Raw genomic sequence first — 23,001 nt, forward strand, 5'->3', positions numbered from 1 at the left:
CAGGGTGTAGTTGTGACTCTGTGTCTCTCCCTCAGTCTCTTGTTGAGTCTGGATGATATGGAGCGGCTGGCGACCCGCATGCTTCACCCTGAAGCTCTGGAGTGCATGGACACACACACTGAGGAATACAGCTGCTGCCCGCTGCCCTCCACCCCTCTCCCGCCTCCCTCTCCCCCTGAGGCTGTGGAGTGCATGGAGCTATCCTTCCTGGACTGAGCAATACTCTCCACCACTGTGTGTAAGAATAGAAGTACGCTACTGGCATTTAAACAAGAAAACCTCTGGACATTCCTGTTTTACCAGCAGCACACCCACTGATCAAGGCATTGAGCAGCCCCAGGTCCTGACCACCAGGGGTGCAGTTTCACAATACCGCTAAATATTTACTGACTGTTCTTTAAATGGAGCATTGTATATGTTTGGAAAGACAAACCACACGATACACCCTTTCTGAACAAATGCTAACAGCTCTGTGAAGCAATGAGCACGTTTTCTACTTTTCCATTTCAAAGGAGCCCAGTTTGGTGCAGGAGGATTGTGGGTAATGGAGTGTGTTTTTGTTGGTCTGCAACCCCTGTATTGGATTCCATTAGCATTGCTGGTAGAGGGATGACTGGTTTACTTTCAAGCCTTTTTCTTTAATAAATCCATATGTTTTGAATTGTATAGAGTGTGGATGTTTCCCTTCATAGCACCATGCAGCATCCTGTCACACAAGCCCTGAAAGGGGATCTATACATATTTATTCGTAATAATCGCAGCTGCAGTACACACACACGCTGTGTCACTTGGATTTGCTCAAACTTTAAACTACGACTTGAAGCCTTTTCATGCTCCTTCACCTGTCCTTGATCAGAGCGCTGTCCTTCCTTTGAGGGGTCGCTTTCCAGGCTACTCTTCCATTTCCTCTGCAAGGCCAGTGTTCACAGAGCTCTCTTCACTCCCACAAAGCCAAGACATCCAGGTTCTTGTCCTGCTTTGCTCCCCAGCGCCCGAGTGCTTGTTGGTAGTGCTGAGGCATGCTGAGCCCTGAACAGCAGCGCTAGCTTTGCCTATTGAGGAAGGATTGGTACTCACTTTTATCAGTGATAATGAATTAGTGGAGACAATGCAGTGCTAGGGGGTATGAAAGTTTACACCATCATAGAAACTTTACAGACATTATTGTGTCCCTTGATGAGGGAGGCAATATAAAAACGCATATTTTCCTATGAAAGCCATCCAGTTCTTATGTAGTAATATATGTCTCACCTTTCACATTGGCCCCCATCACAAAGCACTTAACCAGGCCAGGCTGTGATCTGTGCATTATCCACAGAGTCTCTTACAATAGGATGTTAATTTAACATCTCATCCACAGGATGGAGCACACAGAGGTGAAGTGACTTGCTTAGGCTCTCATAGTGAATCTGTCAGTAGGAAATGAACCAGTTGCAAACGCTGCACTTTAACCACTGGACCACACTGTCTTACAGCTCCTTGCATTGACCCTGATATCCAAGGTATTTACCTCAGAGCCCTGTGTTTCATAATCCCTATCTTCTTCAGTGGGGTGAATCTCATATACAAGGTTAGAGTGTTAGACTCACACAAGCAGGCAGGTGGCGCAGTGACTTGCTCCCTGGCATGCTGTGCTGTTCGCCTCTGGGGACTGGCTTCAAATCCATGGGGGTTCTTTATTTATTTTCAAAGACTTGCTTAATATCCTATATAAGGCAATGAAAGTGGCCTCTTTCGTGGAAGTGATGGACTGGGTTCAAATCCAGTTCTTTGCTTATTTCAAAGGATTTGTTAATTGACCTTATATATAGTGTGAACCAGCACTTTCCTGTGGGAGCTGGTGGTGCAGGGGACTAATCCCACAGCCTCCACTCCCTAAAGATGGTGGTTCAAGTCTGGGTCCTGGAGGTGAGTTCCTGAGGTAAGTAATGCTGTTGGTTGAGAGTCATGGTGGTTGTAAGTCTGGGGGTTGATTATGAGCAATGATGCTGGTTGTAACTGATGATGTTGGTTGTGCTTCCACAGGAGGAGGAAGAGAAGGGTAGTCTGCCCAGAAGAGGATGAAGAGGGGGCTTAGCTCAACTTAATTTCATTTGTGACTCACAAACTAACTGGATTCAAACCTTATTGATAAAAAAGGTAAATTAAACAATATTTTTAAAAATTCTGTCTCACATGGGACTTGAACCAACTACCCTGGGACTCAGAGTCTAATGCCAGAGCCAGCCAGAGAGCTATTCAAGCCTGTTGTCATATTCCCTCCAGTACTTTAACTAATAATTTGTACAACATGCAGGTGTTTACTGTTGAAAATATCCAATAAAAGTCACTTCTATTGTATCTTTGACAGATTCAAACAAATGAGGTTGTGGGGGAAAAAAAATAAATAAATCACAGAACACAAGGCCATTTATCAATTAATATTATAAATCTCTTAACCAGAGAACATCAGTCATGCTGTTCCATTGTGTTGTGGGTCTGCTTTCAAACTCAGTTCACCTGTATTAGGAGCTAGCTTTGAACCCAGACCTCCCAGGGGAGAGGCAGGCAGGGCTAGTGAACCAGCCCACAGTACCCATGACTCCTTGTGACACTGTAGCAGTGTAACCTGGTACATGAGATTCACTTCCCTTGTCAGAGTGCACACACGCATACAGAGTTTCATGCCTGAAGAGGAGGGATTACACTGTGTAACAAATTATTTATTTTTTTTGTTCCTGGGTAGTAACTGTTATTTCCTAATTGCATATGCCTCAAAAGTATAGAAAATGGCTATTATTCCCCACAAACTTTGCTTTTGTGACCAGGACAGTGATATTTCAAAATATCTCTATTTCCAATGGGAAAACGGGCAAATGTGTGTCTTTTCGTTCACATAAAGTCAGAAAAAAACAACACATGATTCCAAATTAACATGTATTTATACTAAAGTAATACAAAAATGACTACAAAAGATTTAGAAGTGATTAGTTTATCAAGATTTACGATTATACTGTAAATTTACAGTATAATCGTAAATCTCGAGAAACTACTCAGTTCTAAATCTTTTGTAGTTCACACCGACTGTTGTATTAAAATAGATGGAAAACTCAAGAAAACTCAAGCGGTGTGTAACTCAGTCTGCTAACGTGACATTATTCAACATGTTATTTCGACTTTATGAAACAAAACTACTTAACAATCATTTCAACTACTTGACAGCCGTTCTACCAAATGTCCACACGAGGGCAGCATTGGATAGGAAATGAAAGCTAAAGCCTCTCTGTCCGCTAAAGTTCACTACCAATTATAAACAGCAGAGGGCGCCGCGCAGCCGCTGGCCAGATAATGCGATCCGGCGGGGGCGTGTCTCTGCGTGAAACGAGTGCATTTCATGCAGCAAGTTTGTTTGTGGAAGGAAGCCAAGCGAGGAGGCGTTTGCTGTTGTTTTACAAAGACTACGAGGGACAGAGCTCCTTAAACCAGGTGAGTGCAGCCCGTTTACTTTATTTATATCCTCGATATAGTTCATTGCTCTTTGTCATCAGGAAGGTTTCCTTCTTTAAAAACCGCCTTAGTGAAACCTTTACTTAAGAAATCGAATCTGGATAGTTCAGTTCTAAATAATTTTAGACCTATTTCAAACCTTCCTTTCTAGCAAAGGTACTTGAAAAGTCGTTTTTGAACCAATTAATAATTTCCTTGGAAATAACATTTTGGGGAAAGTTCAATCGGGATTTCACGCTAACCATAGCACTGAGACTGCACTTGTCAAAGTGATAAATGATCTGCGTGTAAGTACACATTCTAAGTCTTAATCTGTACTGATTCTTTTAGATCTGAGTGCTGCCTTTGATACTGAGGATCACAAGATTTTAATTAATCGTGGTAGAGAGTGGGTGGGCCTTTCTGGTCGTGTCCTAAACTGGTTCATATCCTGTTTAATGAACAGACAGTATTTTGTTGCCTTAGGAGAATCTGCATCTGGACTAGCTGATATTACACGTGGTGTTCCGCAGGGCTCCATTCTTGCTCCCATGTTGTTTTCTTTATGCATGCTGCCACTCGGGGAGGTTATTCGTAAACATGTGGTGAATATCCACAGCTATGCAGATGACACACAGATTTATATATCTGTTAAACCAGGTGACACAACAGCTATCAATGCCCTTTTCAAATGCCTAGCCGATATTAGAAGCTGGATGTCTCAGAATCTCTTACAGTTAAATTCCGATGAGACAGCCTCTTATTTTTAGGCTCTAATCAACAGCTGGACTCGACAAATATTGATATAGGCATGCTAAAATCAAATGTAAAATCTGAAGTGAAAAACCTGAGTTATTTTTGATTCTGCACTTTCCTTTGAAAAACATTTAAATTACATTACTAGAGTGCCTTTCTATCCTTTAAAAAACATTGCAAAAGTTAGATCATTCTTATCCTTGGATGATGCAAAGAAATTAGGACGTGCTTTTATTTTGTCTAGGTTAGATTACTGTAACGCTTTATTCTCTGGACTTACAAGTCATGCTTTATTACGCCTACAGCTAGTGCAAAATGTTGCTGCTAGAATGCTACCTAGAACCAAACAAAAGGCTCTCGTTACGCCTGTGCTGGCATCATTGCAATGGCAATGGCAGTGAATGGTAAGAGGATGGGATGAGGCTGCTTTCTGTTTTAATGCCCCCACACTCTGGAACTCCTTACCTCCTTTTATCAGAGATTCACCTTCAATTGCAATCTTCAAATGTTGATTAAAAACATCCCTTTTTAATGTAGCTTTTCCATAAGTTTTATTATGCGTCTTACTGTTGATTCTGTTTTTAATAACGGTTCTCTTTCCTTACTGTTTATTATTGGGGGGTTTTCTGTATGTAAAGCACTTTAGGGGTCACCTTTATGTAGGGGTACAGGAAGTGAGAATGAGAGAGAGACGTGAGAGAGACTGTGAGCAAGACGAGACAGCTGCAGTATCCCTTTGCTCTGTGCGCCTCCTCATACTGTGTGCTTTCCCCATGAAGCCCTTTGAAGCCACTTCCTGTGTCTCAACAGCACCAGCCTTGCTCACACACTCTTCTCAAAGGAGTTGGTTCTCAGAAGCTGCCTCGCTGAATGGCTGCCCGTTGTTTATGTTGGGATCGGGCAAGTCAGAGGCTATTTTCTAACAGAACATAAAGCATCACAGAGTGGGCTGAACTGCGATGCTGCAAACTAGAGCACTTTAAAATATAGACTTTCCAAGCTCAGGTATTGTTGAGGTAAAGAGACACTTCCTGCAGGAGGACAGGAAGCCGTCAAGGAGGGGATGTCTTTAAAAACATTGTTTTATTGTTTCTAACCCTACGCTGTTATTGCCTTTTAGCCACTGAGAATGATTTGAATACAGCTTCTGCATGTAACAGTGCAGTGACAGGAAGTGCATTTGCATGGTGGCAGATATTGGCACAGGAGTGCTGTGCTTCTAGATTGCTCTGATAGTGTGTGTGTGTGTGTGTGCGTGTGTGTGTGTGTGTGTGTGTGTGTGTGTTCTCTCTTCACAGGGCTGTGACAATGGAAGTTAGTTTCAGTGTTGGTGCTCGCTCTCGCCTCTCTTGCTTGATAAGATGAAGTGTATGTGTGTGAGTTCTTGTCTTTGACAGGTCTGTGAGGATGATGATGTAATTTCAGTGTTTAATGCTCATCCCCTCACTGTGTGTTCTTGTCTCTTGACAGGTCTGTGAGGATGAGAAGGTCTCCACAGTCTGGAGTCTGGTCTCTGAGAAGCTCAACATACCTGTCAATCAACAGGGACTCCTCTACAAAGGCAAGGCGCTGGCAGGTAGGCAGCACAGCACAGCACAGCACAGCTCAATCTCAGCATAGATCAATCTCAGCACAGCACAGCACAGCACAGCTCAATCTCAGCACAGCACAGCTCAATCTCAGCATAGCACAGTTCATTCTCAGAACAGAACAGCACAGCACAGCACTCAGGTAAAAAAAAAGCATGCATGTTATTCTACATATAGCTATAAACAGTAACACCTACAAGGAAAGTGTTTTCAATTGTTTATCATCTTTGAGTTGCATGAAGTTTTTAAATATGACTTTTAATCTCTCCCCTCTGAGCACAGACTCTCGCACTACTCCATCGGTCCCAAACACAGACACTGCTGTACATAGACACACAGATACAGTGTACACACACACTGACACACACACACTCCCAGCTGCAACACAGACACACTGACACATACACACACACACAAACCCAGCTGCAACACTAACACACACACACACACACACACCCAATGGCAGCTGCAGCACACACACTTTGAAACGCAGGTGCAGACCAGCGTGTAGTTGTGACTCTGTGTCTCTCCCTCTCTCAGGATTACGAGCGGAGCCTGCGCTTGTTGAGTCTGGATGATATGGAGCGGCTGCCGACCTGCATGCTTCACCCTGAAGCTCTGGAGTGCATGGAGCTGTCCTTCCTGGACTGAGGAATACTGCTGCTGCCCGCTGCCCTCTCCCCCTCTGCACTCTCCCCTTGCCCGTTGCCCATCCCCCATCTACCCTCCCCCCTTCTCCCCTCTGTCCTTTGCCCTTTCCCCTTGCCCCTCTGCACTCTCCCCTCTGTCCTCTGCCCTCTCCTCTGCCCTTGCCTCTCCCGTCGCCCCTCTGCCCTCGCCCCTCTCCCCTCTTGTTAATTAGTGCATCTGCCAGTGCTTCTCACCCACTGAGCAAAGCATGGAGCAGTGCCAGATCCTGTTTCACAATACTGCTAAATATTTACTGACTGTTCTTTAATTAGAGCATTGTATATGTTTAATAAGATAAACCACACGATACACCCTTTCTGAGCACATTTTCTACTTTTCTGTTTCAAAGGAGCCCAGTTTGGTGCAGGAGGATTGTGGGTAATGGAGTGTGTTTTTATTGGTCTGCAGCCCCCGTATCGGCTTCCATTAGCATTGCTGGTAGAGGAGTGACTGGTTCACTTTAAAGCCTTTTTTTTAAATAAACGCAGATGTTTTGAAATATATACAGTGTGGATGTTTCCCTTCTTCACAGCACCATGCAGCATCCTGTCACACCAGCCTTGGAAGGAGATCTATACATATTTATTCACAGTAACCAGGCAATGATTGCAGCTGCAATACACACACTGCGTCGCTTGTATTTGCTCAGACTTTAACCCTTTTCCAACCTGTCCTTCCTCTTCAGTGGTTGCTTTCCAGGCTAATCTTCCATTTCCTCTGCATAAAGAAAAGGCCAGTGTTTACTTCACTCCTGCAAAGCAAAGACATCCAGGTTCTTGTCCTGCTTTGCTCCCCAGTGCTTGCTGAGACATTGATTTAACATCTCATCCACAGGATGGCGCATAAGGAGTTGAAGTGACTTGCTCAGGGTCTCATAATGAGTCTGTCAGTGGGAAATGAATTAGTGATCTTCCGCTTACAAGCGCTGCACTTTAACCACTGGACCACACTGTCTTACAGCTCCTTGCGTTGACCCTGATATCCAAGGTATTGACCTCAGAGCCCTGTGTTTCATAATCCCTATTCTCTTCAGTGGGATGAATCTCATATACAAGGTTAGAGTGTTAGACTCACGCAAGCAGGCAGGTGGTGCAGTGGCTCATTGCCTGGCACGATGTGCTGTCCATCTCTGGGGACCTGGGTTCAAATCCAGGTGAGTTCTTTATTTTCAAAGACTTGCTTAATATCCTATATAAGGCAATGAAAGCGGGCTCTTTCATAGAAGTGAGATGGATGGGGTTCAAATCCAGCAGTTTTGCTTGTTTCAAAGGATTTGTAAATTGATCTTATATATAGTGTTAACCAGCACTTTCCCGTGGGAGCTGGTGGTGCAGGGGGCTAATCCCACAGCCTCCTCTCCCTGAAGATGGTGGTTCAAATCTGGGTCCTGGAGATGAGTTCCTGAGGTAAGTAATGCTGTTGGTAGAGAGTCATGGTGGTGGTTGTAACTAATGATGTTGGTTGTGTTTCCACAGGAGGAGGAAAAGGAGAGCAGCCTGCCCAGAAGAGGAGGATGAAGAGGGGGCTTGGGCCCCCAGCTGTGGGGGGAGTGGAAGGTGGGGGTGTTAGTAGCTGGGAAGAGAGAAGTGGGTTTTTGTCTGCAGTGTCAATCAGTATGAAAATAAATACTAATTTCTCACCAATTCTTTAAAGTTCATCTCTAGAGAGAACTTCTCTCTTCCCAGCTCCAATTGTCCCAGATACTAACACCCACACCTTCCACTCCCCCCACAGCTGGGGCCCAAGCCCCATCTTCATCCTCCTCTTCTGGGCAGGCTGCTCTCCTTTTCCTCCTCCTGTGGAAACACAACCAACATCATTAGTTACAACCACCACCATGACTCTCTACCAACAGCATTACTTACCTCAGGAACTCATCTCCAGGACCCAGATTTGAACCACCATCTTCAGGGAGAGGAGGCTGTGGGATTAGCCCCCTGCACCACCAGCTCCCACGGGAAAGTGCTGGTTAACACTATATATAAGATCAATTTACAAATCCTTTGAAACAAGCAAAACTGCTGGATTTGAACCCCATCCATCTCACTTCTATGAAAGAGCCCGCTTTCATTGCCTTATATAGGATATTAAGCAAGTCTTTGAAAATAAAGAACTCACCTGGATTTGAACCCAGGTCCCCCAGGATAAACAGCACAGCATGCCAGGGAATGAGCCCACTGCACCACCTGCCTGCAATAGTCTAGTATTGCCCAGAAGACCTTCTATCAGCCTCTTTATATTATTCGTATGATTAGACCACTGACCTGATCAAAATGGGTAAAGTGTTTGAAAATGAACAGAAGACTCACACCCCAACATGGGTTTGAACCACTAACCTGAGAATCACAGGCCCCTGCTCTACCAACAGAGCTATCCAGCCAGCTGGCGTCATTGCTGCATGAAACACATTACTACACTGTGTGATGGGGACCTGGGGATAAGAAGGGATTCAGCTCATTTGTGACTTGAACTGGATTCAAAGCCAAAACCTTATTAATAGAAAGGTAAATTAAACAATATTTTTAAAAATTCAGCTTCACATGGGACTTGAACCAACTATCGTGGGAGTCAGAGGCCAGTGCTCTAACAGCTGAGCCAGCCAGAGAGCTACTCAAGGCTGCTGTCATATTCCCTCCAGTACTTTAACTAATAATTTGTACAACATTCAGGTGTTTACTGTTGAAAATATCCAATAAAAGTCACTTCGATTGTATCTTTGACAGATTCAAACAAATGACATTGTAGGGGAAAAAAAACAATCACAGAACACAAGGCCATTTCAAATAATATTTTAAATCTCTTAACCAGAGAGATTGTGTTGTGGGTCTGGTTTCAAACTCAGTTTATCTGTGGAAAGAGCTGACTTTGAACCCAGACCTCCCAAGGGAGAGGCAGGAAGGGTTAGTGAACCAACCCACTATACCACCTGACTTCTTGTGACATTGTAGTAGTGTAACCTCGTATATGAGATTCACTTCCCTTGTCAGAGGCTGCACGCACACATGCAGAGTTTCATGCCTGAAGAGAGGAGGGATTATCAAACCCAAACCTCTTATACAGTAGGTCACTAAGGTAAATGAATCAATATTTCTGAAAATGAGGAAAAAAAAACACCATATGGAGGACTTGAAGCAGCTGCCAAGCAAACGAGAGGGTAATGCACTACCAACCGAGCCAACCAGAAAGCTGCTCAAACTTACTCTCAAATGCGCCCCAGTATTTGAATTCTTCAGGAGTGCAGCTGAGGGGTTGCAAGGATGGGGAAACAAACCAGCAGCTCGCCCCCTGCTGAGTTTACCTTTAACATTGCCTCAAAGATTCTGTGGCAATACATATAAAACACCAGACATTTAATTTATTTGTAAAACAACTCAAACGCCTCCTCGCTTGGTTTCCTTCTTCCACAAACAAACTTGCTGCATGAAATGCACTCGTTTCACGCAGAGACGCGCCCCCGCCGGATCGCATTATCTGGCCAGCAGCTGCGCGGCGCCCTCTGCTGTTTACAATTGGTAGTGAACTTTAGCGGACAGAGAAGGCTTTAGCTTTCATTTCCTATCCAATGCTGCCCTCGTGTGGACATTTGGTAGAACTGCTGTCAAGTAGTTGAAATGATTGTTAAGTAGTTTATTTCTTTAATTTCTCCAGTACTTTAACTAATAATTTGTACAACATGCAGGTGTTTACTGTTCGAAATATCCACCAATACTGGCATGTATGCAGTGTTAGTGAACCACACCCCTGTGTTGTCTATCTGGCTGAGGGGGAAAGGGAGTGTGCAGCATTGTCTGTAAGGCTCATTCTTTAAAAACAAACAACTAAAGAACTGAACTTAGTGCACCAAGTGTAACAAACACACACGAGAGAAGCAAACAAACACACTGGAGCACCTGCCTGCAATCAGGCACTGAATTTAACAAGCAAGGGGGCTTAAACCCACAGCCCTGAGGTTATCAGCCTGCTTCTCTAATAACCGAGCAACCTGGCTAGCAGGTCCCATGAATGAAAAATATAGCATTTCCTATCGTGGTCGAAATTTTAAGGAAAAAAAAAAGGTGTTAAAACTACCGCCCTCCAGTGGCATAATGAGGTATGGCATACCATGTCAAATACATCAATAACAAGACTGAGCTGCTGTCGACGGTGTACATTACTCTTGCCATGCAATACCTCGTTATTCCACTGGAGGGCGTGTTTTTTAAACTTAAAAAAGTAAATGTTTTTCATGAAAATATTACTGTTTGTTTTTTGACAAAAAACGTTAAAAAAACCAAACAAAAAGCATCAGCACATAAACAGAGCACTAATAAACCCAAAACTCGAACATTTAATAATACAAAATAATGTATCAGGGTACAACAAGTGAAAAATGACTTAGGCATGCTTGCAACGGTAGGAGGTTATGGGTTCCGAAATGCGATGACCTCCTATTGCTGAACGTCCACTCCAGACTCCACCCAGCAACACCAGATGAGTCAACTGCACCACCTTGCCTGCTTTTGAAATGCGTGGTTTATCAGTAATGATTTTGAAGAGAGAAAGAGGAACCACAAGCAATCAACACCTGGTGGGTTTGAACCCAGAACTCTGGGAAACAGAGTCCCTCTCTCTACAGGTGAGCTACCCAGTCTCAGTGCTCAGTTTCCTGGTCAATGCATTATTACATGTTGTGATGTAGACCTGGGGATACATAAGGACCAGCTTGAGAGAGAGGACTGGATTCAAAGCCAAGCTCACAACAGCTCTAAATTAAATAATATATTTGAGAATGAGGAAGAAAATACGTGTCCCTCATGAACCAACTATCCTGGGAATCAGAGTCCAATGCTCTAACAACTGAGCCAGCCAGAGAGCTACTCAAGCCTGCTGTCATATTCCCTCCAGTACTTTAACTAATAATTTGTACAACATGCAGGTGTTTACTGTTGAAAATATCCAATAAAAGTCACTTTTATTGTATCTTTCAACGACAACTCTGGTGTTCATTTATCAATTATTATTTTAAATCTCTTAATCAGAGAACAGTCATGCTGTATCATTGTATTGTAGGTCTGGTTTCAAAAAATCTGCTTCTGCTATTAATCATGGCACAGTAATGATCCAAGCACAAACTGCAGTAGAAATAAATATACAGAACAAATACCATGTCATATCAAATGGGAAGAAATGTAATACTGGGGGAAAAAAATAGATTATATGAAGTAACCATTTAATAAATAGAAACATTGAGCTGTGTAATGATTTCATAGAGGAAGGGCCTGGTTTCACTGAGACACACAGACATTATGAGAAAACCCTTGTGTGTGCAGCTCCTTTGCTTCTGCAGCAAGATCCTCGCTCAGACAATCAAAAATAACAGAATATCAACAGTGGAAAAATGAAGGGTTTAATTTATATAGGGCAAAGCGAGCGGGAGATTCTCACAAAATACACTGAACAAAAATATAACCGCAACATGTAAAGTGTTGTCCCATGTTTCGGAGATCCTAGAAATTTTCCATATGCACAAAAAGCTTCTTTCTCTCAAATTTTGTGCACAAATTTGTTTACATTCCTGTTAGTGAGCATGTCTCCTTTGCCAAGATAATCCATCCACCTGACAGGTGTGGCATATCAAGAAGCTGATTAAACAGCATGATCATTACACAGGTGCACCTTGTGCTGGGGACAATAAAAAAGGCCACTCTAAAACGTGCAGCTTTGTCACAAAACACAATGCCACAGACGTCTCAAGTTTTGAGGGAGCGTGCAATTGGCATGCTGACTGCAGGAATGTCCACCAGAGCTGTTGCCAGAGAATTGAATGTTCATTTCTCTACCATAAGCTGCCTCCAACGTCGTTTAGAGAATTTGGCAGTACATCCAACTGGCCTCACAACCGCAGACCACGTGTAACCACGCCAGCCGAGGACCTCCACATCTGGCTTCTTCACCTGCGCGATCGTTTGAGACCAGCCACTCGGACAGCTGATGAAACTGTGGGTTTGCATAACCAAAGAATTTCTGCACAAACTATCAGAAACCATCTCAGGGAAGCTCATCTGCGTGCTCGTCGTCCTCACAAGGGTCTTGACCTGACTTCAGTGGGCAAATGCTCACCTTCAAATGCCACTGGTACGCTGGAGAAGTGTGCTCTTCACGGATGAATCCCGGTTTCAACTGTACCGGGCAGATGGCAGACAGTGTGTATGGCATCGTGTGGGCGAGCGGGTTGCTGATGTCAGTGTTGTGAACAGAGTGCCCCATGGTGGCGGTGGGGTTACGGTATGGACAGGCATAAGCTACGGACAACGAACACAATTGCATTTTATCAATGGCAGTTTGAATGCACAGAGATACTGTGACGAGAGGCCCATTGTCGTGCCATTCATCCACCGCCATCACCTCACGTTTCAGCATGATAATGCACGGCCCCGTGTTGAAAGGATCTGTACACAATTCCTGGAAGCTGAAAATGTCCCAGTTCTTCCATGGCCTGCATACTCACCAGACATGTCACCCATTGAACATGTTTGGGATGCTCTGGATCGCCGTGTTCCAGTTCCCACCAATATCCAGCAACTTCGCACAGCCATTGAAGAGGAGTGGGACAACATTCCACAGGCCACAATCAACAGCCTGATCAACTCTTTGTGAAGGAGACATGTCGCGCTGCATGAGGCAAATGGTGTTCACACCAGATACTGACTGGTCTGCTGATCCACACCCCTACCTTTTTTTTAAGGTATCTGTGACCAACAGATACATATCTGTATTCCCAGTTATGTGAACTCCATAGATTAGGGCCTAGTGAATTCATTTCAATTGTTGCATGCTGCGTTTATATTTTTGTTCAGTGTAGTTTGAAACACATTTGGACAAACCTGAAATAATAAAGATGAAAAGGATGTTTGAAAACCTACAAAAACAAATGTAAATCATGGAAATATATATTTTGAATTATATGTAAACATACAGTAATAAAACTAATTTTCTTTTATTTATTTTTTAATCTGAACACAGCTCAGCTGCCCTTGAAATGACCTGGATTAACATTACCCCAGTGCAAAAATAAAGAAATTTTCAATATATTGCTAAAATACATCAAAAATAATACTTACACTATAACTAAGAGAGTGCTGTGTATAAATAATGAAGCTATTGCTGAATTCACTGCGTAATACTCGTTATAAACAGCAGAGGGCCTGTCAGCACGTCTACTGGTTTCAATTTTCCTCATGACTCGTTTTTCATAATCAATCCATTTTGTGCATAAATTAAACACAACAGTATTTTTTTCTTATTGCTTCTAAATTAATAATAATGCTTTTATTTATTTAATTAATTGGTCAATCAGTATAACCAGCAGCTCGAGATCACAGACATTTTCTTCAATGTGCTGGTTAGGGTCCTAATGTAATCTAATGCACTGCAGTGTAATGGATAATGGATATAATACTTCTCATCCTGGCCTCCATAGTAATACTGGACATAATAATAATAATAATAATAACAATCTGAAATAATAAAGATGAAAAGGATGTGTGAAAACCTACAAAAAACATACGTAAAGCATGGAAATATATATTTTTAATTATATGTAAAAATACAAGGTGGAAATACAATATTTAGAATGTGTTATGCAAGACAAGCAAGTTCATTGATGTCATAGTTTATCAAAATTAATGAAATAAAACACGTAGGAGACAACAGTACAACATCATAGCAAATACAAAATCACCCATTAATATATAAGAAATAATAAAATAGACACAGCTTGAATGGCTTGTAGTTTTAGAAGAGATCAAATGAGAAAATACAGAAATAAAAGCAGAACAAACGGCACCCGGGACGCGGAGTGGAGGAACCGCAGCGCCCGCTCCTCCTCCATTCCTAAACTCGGAGCGCATTTCAGGCACCGCTGCGCTTGTGAAATGGTCTCATGCTGCCATCTTGTGGTCATTTAATAGAACTGCTGGTTATAGGAAACCAACCTTTCGTTTTTAAAAGCGGACAGCTCAGCAGTCCTTTGAAATGACTCAGATTAACCTGAACCCCCCGTTCAAATATAAAGACATTTCTGAAACACTCTTAAAACACACCAAACAATCATATTGACAGTATAACTGGAATTGCTTTTTAAAATCAACTTCACTGGTTGTGCATTCACTTGGTTTAAGAGCTCCGTCAATCGTAATCTGCAAAACAAAAGCAAACACCTCTTCGCTTGGCTTCCTTCTTCTACAGACCAACATATTTAATGAGGTCCAGATGTTTCACACTGAGACACGCCCCGGGTGATTAATTCGGCGCGGCTCTGTCGAGCGGGTTACAGTGAACTTTATGAAGATGGGCAGAACGTAGCTCTCTCCATTCCTTATCCAATGCTGCCATCATGTGGCCATTTAATAGAACTGTTGTTTGTAATAAAACTAATTTTCTTTCTTTTTTTTATTTGTCAAACAGTGAGTTTGAGATTGTGTACATTTTCTTTTCTTGTTTTTTAAAAGCAACTTCACTGTCAAAAAGCACATTATCCAACACATACTCTCAAATAAATAAAGCCTAACATCACTGCAGTAAAGACTACAAGATAAACCTGCAGGTCCTCTTCAAAGTTTAACAAATGAGAAAAAACACCAGTCTGTTGAGAACATTGTCCCGGCCCCAAACAAACTTCTGCAGCAGCGAGCTGGACAGCTGACCAGGGGGACAGGATGACCACAGCAGCGAGCTGGACAGCTGACCAGGGGGACAGGATGACGACAGCAGCGAGGTGGACAGCTGACCAGGAGACAATATGACCACAGCAGCCCACATTCAAATCACCAGCACTTTGAACGTTATCAGCATCTGCAGAGTTATGGAAAAATGTCACTTAAATCTCTAAATGGACTCTAAAAGGCATAACTAGAAGGGGGAAGGAGTCACCTGAGTGCCAGTGTGAAAACAGGAGCCACCAGCACAGACAGAAAGGGAACAAGCACTACTCAATCCACTGACAAACTGACAACTCCTAACTCAACTTTACTACCTTTAAAACACTACAATGCTTCCCTTCAAGCTATTCTGCATCAAAAAGTCAACAACGCGCTTTGAAATAAAATGTCTTGCAAATACAACTTTCTGTGTTGAGGGTCTAATATGCATGAATGTTACTTAGCTACTTGAATGTTATAACATTACATGCATGTACAATATTGCACATTTCAATATATGCATGAACATTCGTATTTCAAATTGAATACAAATCCTGCATTCCCACTACATTTAACATTACACTTCCATGAATCAATTAAACTGCACTTTCAAATGTAGCTACAGTTACATTTCAACTGCATTACCACAGAAGGAAGCAAAGTCAAATACACTTAACTCTTCATTCTTCAAGTCTTGCTCGAGACAAGCACACAGAGCGGGATTCACATCTTCAACTCTGCAAGAGAACAAACAGGCATCAGAAGACACTCTGCATTCACTGCATTGAGACAAACCCCAGGGTGCTGCCAGAGACCCACACAGCATGCAACATGAACACTCACAGTGGTTAGTACAGATATGAACACACACTGTGCACAGCCACGAGCCACAAATATAACAGCACAGCTACAAGAGCAGCATCACCTTTCAATAAAACACACCTGAACTAAATCTCCACACAAACCTAACAGCATAACATGTAACAAAATCTCAACACAAATCCAGCATGAGCAAAACTAAACAAACACTAACACTATATATATATATATATATATATATATATATATATATATATATATATATATATATATATATATATATATATATATATATACACATATACACACACACACACAATTCTGTTCCACAAGATGAAATTCTCCAACACCAATGTCACAGTGAAAGCAGAAACACAAGTTACTTCATCAATAGAGAACATTTGAACACATCTTCATACAACTCCTCACAGGGGGAAGAAAAACACCAGGTGCCACCAGCATACAAAACACAAACATATAAAGTAAAGCAAACATTTAAAGAAACACAGCCCTTCAAATGGAGCTTCTACGTGGTTGCATGGCTGAAAAAACACTTAAAAATTGACATTTTCAAGTATAGCACAATACAGTGAAATGTGCCACCTAAGGATAGGTACAGCATCGGAAGCAAAAGGTCCACAAACTTGTACTTCTGCAGTGATTATCTGCATGTATTACAGTTAGTCTTTACCAAATTTCAGCCTCCTACCACATTCACAGCCTTCTTGAGAGCCTGACATAGATGCTCAATATGCTTCAAGCAGTGTTCGTGTCTTTTTTTTTGTTATAAATCAATTTTTGCAGGAATCCTTCCAGAAACACTGGAATTAGCTACAGACTGTAGGTCTAATACTACAGCCCTTCAAATGGAGTTTCTATGGGGTTACATGGCTAAAAAAAAACACTTAAAAATTGACATTTTCAAGTATAGCACAATACAGTGAAATGTGCCATCTAAGGATAGGTACAGCATCGGAAGCAAAAGGTCCACAAACTTGTACGTCTGCATGTATTACATCTGCATGTATTACAGTTAGTCTGTATCAATTTTCAGCCTCCTACCAGGGAGGAATGAGCTTCCTTTTTCATGACACTGAAAAGCACGTGCAATCAAACTCCCCACTCCCAGGGGTCATCTTGTTACGTATTAACTGACATCTGAAATGAATAAAGTCCATTTTGACTCTCCTTTGTTGAGTATTTGTCATTTCTATAGAGTGAAGCACAGTAATGTAACTGTAGCACACAGGCCCGTCAGAGGCATTTGGATGATTTCCACAGTGTGAGTGGTAGAGCATCTACACAAAATAAATACACTGATTGCAGTGTGTGAGTGGTGGAACATCTACAAAAAATAAATACACTGTGTGTAGTGTGTGAGTGGTGGCGCATCTACACAAAATAAAAACACTGAATGGAGTGTGTGAGTGGTGGCGCATCTACACAAAATAAAAACACTAAACACAGCAAACAGATAACAATAAAAAACAACTAAAACACAGTTATATTAAAACCATGAAGATACTTTGTGTGTGCACAAAAAAGAATGAGTGGGGACAGTAAGATAAATAATTAATAGCTAAAAACAACACAGTAACATAAAAACAAATGCAGAAAACGGAGGCTGACACACTTTTGATTATGACAAACAAAAAAGAAGATTAAGCCCTAGAGCCAAAAAGCAACCCTGGTAAACATGTATAAATAGCAATGCGGTTTTCTTTTACCTCAGGAGAATCTGGACTCTGTTTATTGTTAATGTGTTGAATGATCTGCTGTTGTGCTGTGAAACTTGAAGCAAGCATGGGGGCGAACATTTTGGGAAGCACGCTTGCACGCGTCGCCTCTGTCATAATCCTGAACAAGGCTGATGAAAGTGCGATAGTGTCTGTTTGACTGCTCGTGTTGTGCCCCGTAGCTGAATACCCATGGGGGTACGAACTCGAGAGTGGTCTTGTATGAAGAAGCAGGTTTGTAGATTTGCAAAGACGTATGATGTGTCTGGATTGGATGTTCATAGAGTTAGGGTTAGGGTTTAGGGTTAGGGTTAGGGTTAGGGTTAGGGTTAGGGTTAGGGTTTAGGGTTAGGGTTAGGGTTAGGGTTAGGGTTAGGGTTAGGGTTAGGGTTAGGGTTAGGGTTAGGGTTAGGGTTTAGGGTTAGGGTTAGGGTTAGGGTTAGGGTTAGGGTTAGGTATGAACTTTGTTTCCCTGAGAACCCTACACTTGGTTGGTTTTCCAGGGAAAGAAAGGTGCACGGGCCATCTGACTGTTTTTGGATTTATTTTTCTGTTTTTTTGTTTGTTTCAAATCTCTTTTTCTAGTGTAGGTCTATCGTGGAGTTCACTATGTTTGATGCCCCGTCCCTGGAGATGTTTGGGCTTGTGGGGTCTCCTAGTTTAAATGCTGGCACCAGTGCTGGAGCATATCCTTGGCTGTGTTGGTTGTCCAGTGGATGTTGTCTCTGCCGACTCGGAAGTTCTCAGTTGGTAACAGTGGAATGTGTGGCAGGTTGGCTGAGATGAATCTGTTTAGTTCCTCCAAGTTCCGTTGGTCCTGCATGTCAAGTGCTTGTGAGAAGTTCACTAGTGGCACTTTGATTTCTGCAGCTGGGAAGGTTTTCTTTGCTGACCTGTACATCTTCTGTAGGTTTTTGATGGCTGTCTCTTTGACTTTCTGGTCCTTGTTGTTGATTCCAAATGATAGGATCACTTTGGTCACTCCTCTGTCTGTTTTGGCTTTGTCCAGAAGGTTGGCTGCATGTAGGAATTTTGCCCCTGGGTAGCTTTCAATCTGTATTTGCCTCTGGGTGTGGTCCGGGATTCTGTGGAGGTTGGAGTCACCAATGATGAGAATGTTCTTGTTAGTTTGTAGGCTCCAGTCTGTGTTCTTTTTGTCCGTGTCGATGTGTCTGTGGACCTGGTAGGTTCTCCTGGGCCGTGTTGCTGGGCTGCTGCCGAGTCGTCGGTTCTCTGGTAGAATCTGGGTGGGGGTACAGAGTGGGATAGGGTTAGAGGTGGGGGTGCAGAGGGGGTAAGGGTTAGGGATAGGTGTGCGGTTAGGGTTGCAGTTAGGTTTGGGTTCGGGGTGCAAGGTGGGGTTAGGTTTAGGGTTGGGGTTAGGTTCGGGGTGCAAGGTGGGGTTAGGATTAGGGTTGGGGTTAGGTTCAGGGTTAGGGTTAGGTTTAGGGTTAGGGTTAGGGTTAGGTTCGGGGTGCGGGGTGGGGTTAGGTTCGGGGTTGGGGTTAGGTTTAGGGTTGGGGTCAGGGTTAGGGTTAGGGTTAGGGTTAGGGTTAGGGTTAGGGTTAGGTTCGGGGTGCAAGGTGGGGTTAGGTTTAGGGTTGGGGTTAGGTTCGGGGTGCAAGGTGGGGTTAGGATTAGGGTTGGGGTTAGGGTTAGGGTTAGGGTTAGGTTCAGGGTTAGGAGAGGCAGTTTGATTAGAATCCGAGGTAGGTTTAGTGGTTCCAGTCGGTGTCTTGATCTGGGCAGCACATGTAGTGGCCTGGATGCACAGCCAGTCCGCGTCTGCTTCTGTTGGTGGGTCTGGGAGACTCCGCCGTCTGGTGGTGTTCTCGTGTGCCATCAGAAAAGCTGTCTGGAAGGTAGCCTGCTTGATCTTCTTCCCGAAGTTCCTGCAGGCCCACGTTTTAGCCTTCTGGAATGGTTCCTCCCAGTTCCCAGTTGGTATTCTGTGCAGGTCTTTTTGTAGTCTGGAGAGTGTATCTTCATAGTGTATTTGCAGGATTTGAAGATTTGTGTGCATCCAGTTCTTAGCATTGGCTGCTAAGAGTTCTGCCGTGGCTGGAGTTGGCAGGGCTGGTTTGATGTAGAGTTGCAAGTGGTTGGTTTGTTTCAGCATTCCAGGCGGGACTCTATTGTTGATGATAGCTTCATTCACGTTGTCCAAATGGTGAATTGTTTGGATCAATCTGTAGAAAGCCTTTACTGGGTGTATGGAGGGTTCCATAGTGCTGAAAAGGAAAGAGTGGTTAGGGTGATGTGTTGTCTGGGAAAGGAAGAGGTTAGTTTTTTTGCAAGGTATCCTAAAAAAAAGGAAAAAAAATGTTATTTGTGGTTAGTTGCTGCAAAGGAAAAAAAAGGGAAAGTTATTTCCTGAAAAAGAAAAAGAGTGGTTAGGGTGATGTGTTGTCTGGGAAAGGAAGAGGTTAGTTTTTTTGCAAGGTATCCTAAAAAAAAGGAAAAAAAAATGTTATTTGTGGTTAGTTGCTGCAAATGAAAAAAAAGGGGGAAGTTATTTCCTGAAAAAGAAAAAGAGTGGTTAGGGTGATGTGTTGTAGTGTGCCTGGAGTGTACTGTAGGTGGTGTGAGAAATGAGAGAACCGATTGTTTTGTAGCTTACGTTGGCACCGTTAGGTTTCCACTACAAACACAATCTATACTTACCTTTCTGAAGTGCTGTGTAGGTGGGGTGGGTGGCGAGAGAGTGATTTGTAGCTTACGTTGGCACCGTTAGGTTTCCACTACAAACACAATCTATACTTACCTTCTTGGAGTACTGTGAATGATGGCTGTGTTGGTACCGTGGTATTTAAGTGCTGGGAAAGGAAGAGGTTAGTTTTTTTGCAAGATATCCTAAAAGAAAAATGTATTTGTGGTTAGTTGCTGCAATGGAAAAAAAAAAAAAAAAAAAAAAAAAAAAAAAAGGAGAAGTTATTTCCTGAAAAAGAAAAGTTAGTTTAGTTCTAAGTTCCTATTCAATGTATCCTTGTGGTAACCAGGAGATGGTAGAGAATCCTGTCCTGTTGGATCTCTTGCCTTGGTCTCTGTTGGTTTCCTCAATTTCTTTTTCTTCTAGGTGTGCACAACGTTTCGCCTCTTCATTAGGCTTCATCAGGTGTTCTGAAAACTGAATTACCTGGTCATCATTTTATGCATTTCAAGTTTGCATAGCAACACCCTCTGGGCTGGGCTAGAGGCCCCTATTGATCTGCCCTTAATTGGGGTGATGATCAGGTTCAAAGGTTGCCCTGACTGACTGCTAATTGCCCTTTTTGCTTTTATCGTCACTCTCCAGAGTTCCATTGGTAGGTTTGAATCACTCTGGAATGTGTGGTTTAGCTCTGTGGGAAAGGCAAGTTATAGCAAAAAAATAAATAAATAAATAAAAATAAAAAATAAAAAACATTTTGAAAAAACATTTGAAAAACATTTTAAACTTCTTTGTTTCTCCTGAGTCAGAGGCACTGGCCGGTTAGGGTTAGGTATGAACTTTGTTTCCCTGAGAACCCTACACTTGGTTGGTTTTCCAGGGAAAGAAAGGTGCACGGGCCATCTGACTGTTTTTGGATTTATTTTTCTGTTTTTTTGTTTGTTTCAAATCTCTTTTTCTAGTGTAGGTCTATCGTGGAGTTCACTATGTTTGATGCCCCGTCCCTGGAGATGTTTGGGCTTGTGGGGTCTCCTAGTTTAAATGCTGGCACCAGTGCTGGAGCATATCCTTGGCTGTGTTGGTTGTCCAGTGGATGTTGTCTCTGCCGACTCGGAAGTTCTCAGTTGGTAACAGTGGAATGTGTGGCAGGTTGGCTGAGATGAATCTGTTTAGTTCCTCCAAGTTCCGTTGGTCCTGCATGTCAAGTGCTTGTGAGAAGTTCACTAGTGGCACTTTGATTTCTGCAGCTGGGAAGGTTTTCTTTGCTGACCTGTACATCTTCTGTAGGTTTTTGATGGCTGTCTCTTTGACTTTCTGGTCCTTGTTGTTGATTCCAAATGATAGGATCACTTTGGTCACTCCTCTGTCTGTTTTGGCTTTGTCCAGAAGGTTGGCTGCATGTAGGAATTTTGCCCCTGGGTAGCTTTCAATCTGTATTTGCCTCTGGGTGTGGTCCGGGATTCTGTGGAGGTTGGAGTCACCAATGATGAGAATGTTCTTGTTAGTTTGTAGGCTCCAGTCTGTGTTCTTTTTGTCCGTGTCGATGTGTCTGTGGACCTGGTAGGTTCTCCTGGGCCGTGTTGCTGGGCTGCTGCCGAGTCGTCGGTTCTCTGGTAGAATCTGGGTGGGGGTACAGAGTGGGATAGGGTTAGAGGTGGGGGTGCAGAGGGGGTAAGGGTTAGGGATAGGTGTGCGGTTAGGGTTGCAGTTAGGTTTGGGTTCGGGGTGCAAGGTGGGGTTAGGTTTAGGGTTGGGGTTAGGTTCGGGGTTAGGGTGGGGTTAGGTTTAGGGTTGGGGTTAGGTTTAGGGTTAGGGTTAGGGTTAGGGTTAGGGTTAGGGTTAGGTTCGGGGTGCAGGGTTAGGGTTAGGGTCGGGGTTGGGGTTAGGGTTAGGGTTAGGGTTGGGGTTAGGGTTAGGGTTAGGGGTAGGGTTAGGTTTAGGGTTAGGGTTAGGGTTAGGGTTAGGGTTGGGGTTAGGGTTGGGGGTTAGGGGGTTAGGGTTGGGGTGCAGGGTTGGGGTTAGGTTAGGGTTAGGGTTAGGGTTAGGGTTAGGGGTTAGGTTAGGGTTATGGTTAGGTTCAGGGTTAGGAGAGGCAGTTTGATTAGAATCCGAGGTAGGTTTAGTGGTTCCAGTCGGTGTCTTGATCTGGGCAGCACATGTAGTGGCCTGGATGCACAGCCAGTCCGCGTCTGCTTCTGTTGGTGGGTCTGGGAGACTCCGCCGTCTGGTGGTGTTCTCGTGTGCCATCAGAAAAGCTGTCTGGAAGGTAGCCTGCTTGATCTTCTTCCCGAAGTTCCTGCAGGCCCACGTTTTAGCCTTCTGGAATGGTTCCTCCCAGTTCCCAGTTGGTATTCTGTGCAGGTCTTTTTGTAGTCTGGAGAGTGTATCTTCATAGTGTATTTGCAGGATTTGAAGATTTGTGTGCATCCAGTTCTTAGCATTGGCTGCTAAGAGTTCTGCCGTGGCTGGAGTTGGCAGGGCTGGTTTGATGTAGGGTTGCAGGGTGGTTAGGTTTGTTTCAGCATTCCAGTTAGGGTTACTCTATTGTTGATGATAGCTTCATTCAGGGTTATGGTTATTGTTAGGATCAGGGTTAGGGTAGTTAGGGTTAGGGTTAG

At 43.2% G+C, this 23,001-nt stretch overlaps 1 protein-coding gene across 1 annotated transcript; it reads left to right on the forward strand.

The window, feature by feature from the left end:
• The first annotated feature begins 3,314 nt into the window (after nt 1-3,314).
• On the forward strand, nt 3,315-7,003 carry LOC121297799 (ubiquitin-like protein 4A-A). Its single transcript, XM_041224306.1, has 3 exons — nt 3,315-3,465; nt 5,692-5,797; nt 6,351-7,003. Exons 1-3 carry the CDS (start codon nt 3,328-3,330, stop codon nt 6,386-6,388), a joined length of 282 nt encoding a protein of 93 aa, XP_041080240.1. The 5' UTR covers nt 3,315-3,327; the 3' UTR covers nt 6,389-7,003.
• The last annotated feature ends 15,998 nt before the right edge of the window (nt 7,004-23,001 follow it).

This window comes from Polyodon spathula, chromosome 23 (assembly GCF_017654505.1).
Source record: "Polyodon spathula isolate WHYD16114869_AA chromosome 23, ASM1765450v1, whole genome shotgun sequence".
NCBI lineage: Eukaryota > Metazoa > Chordata > Actinopteri > Acipenseriformes > Polyodontidae > Polyodon > Polyodon spathula.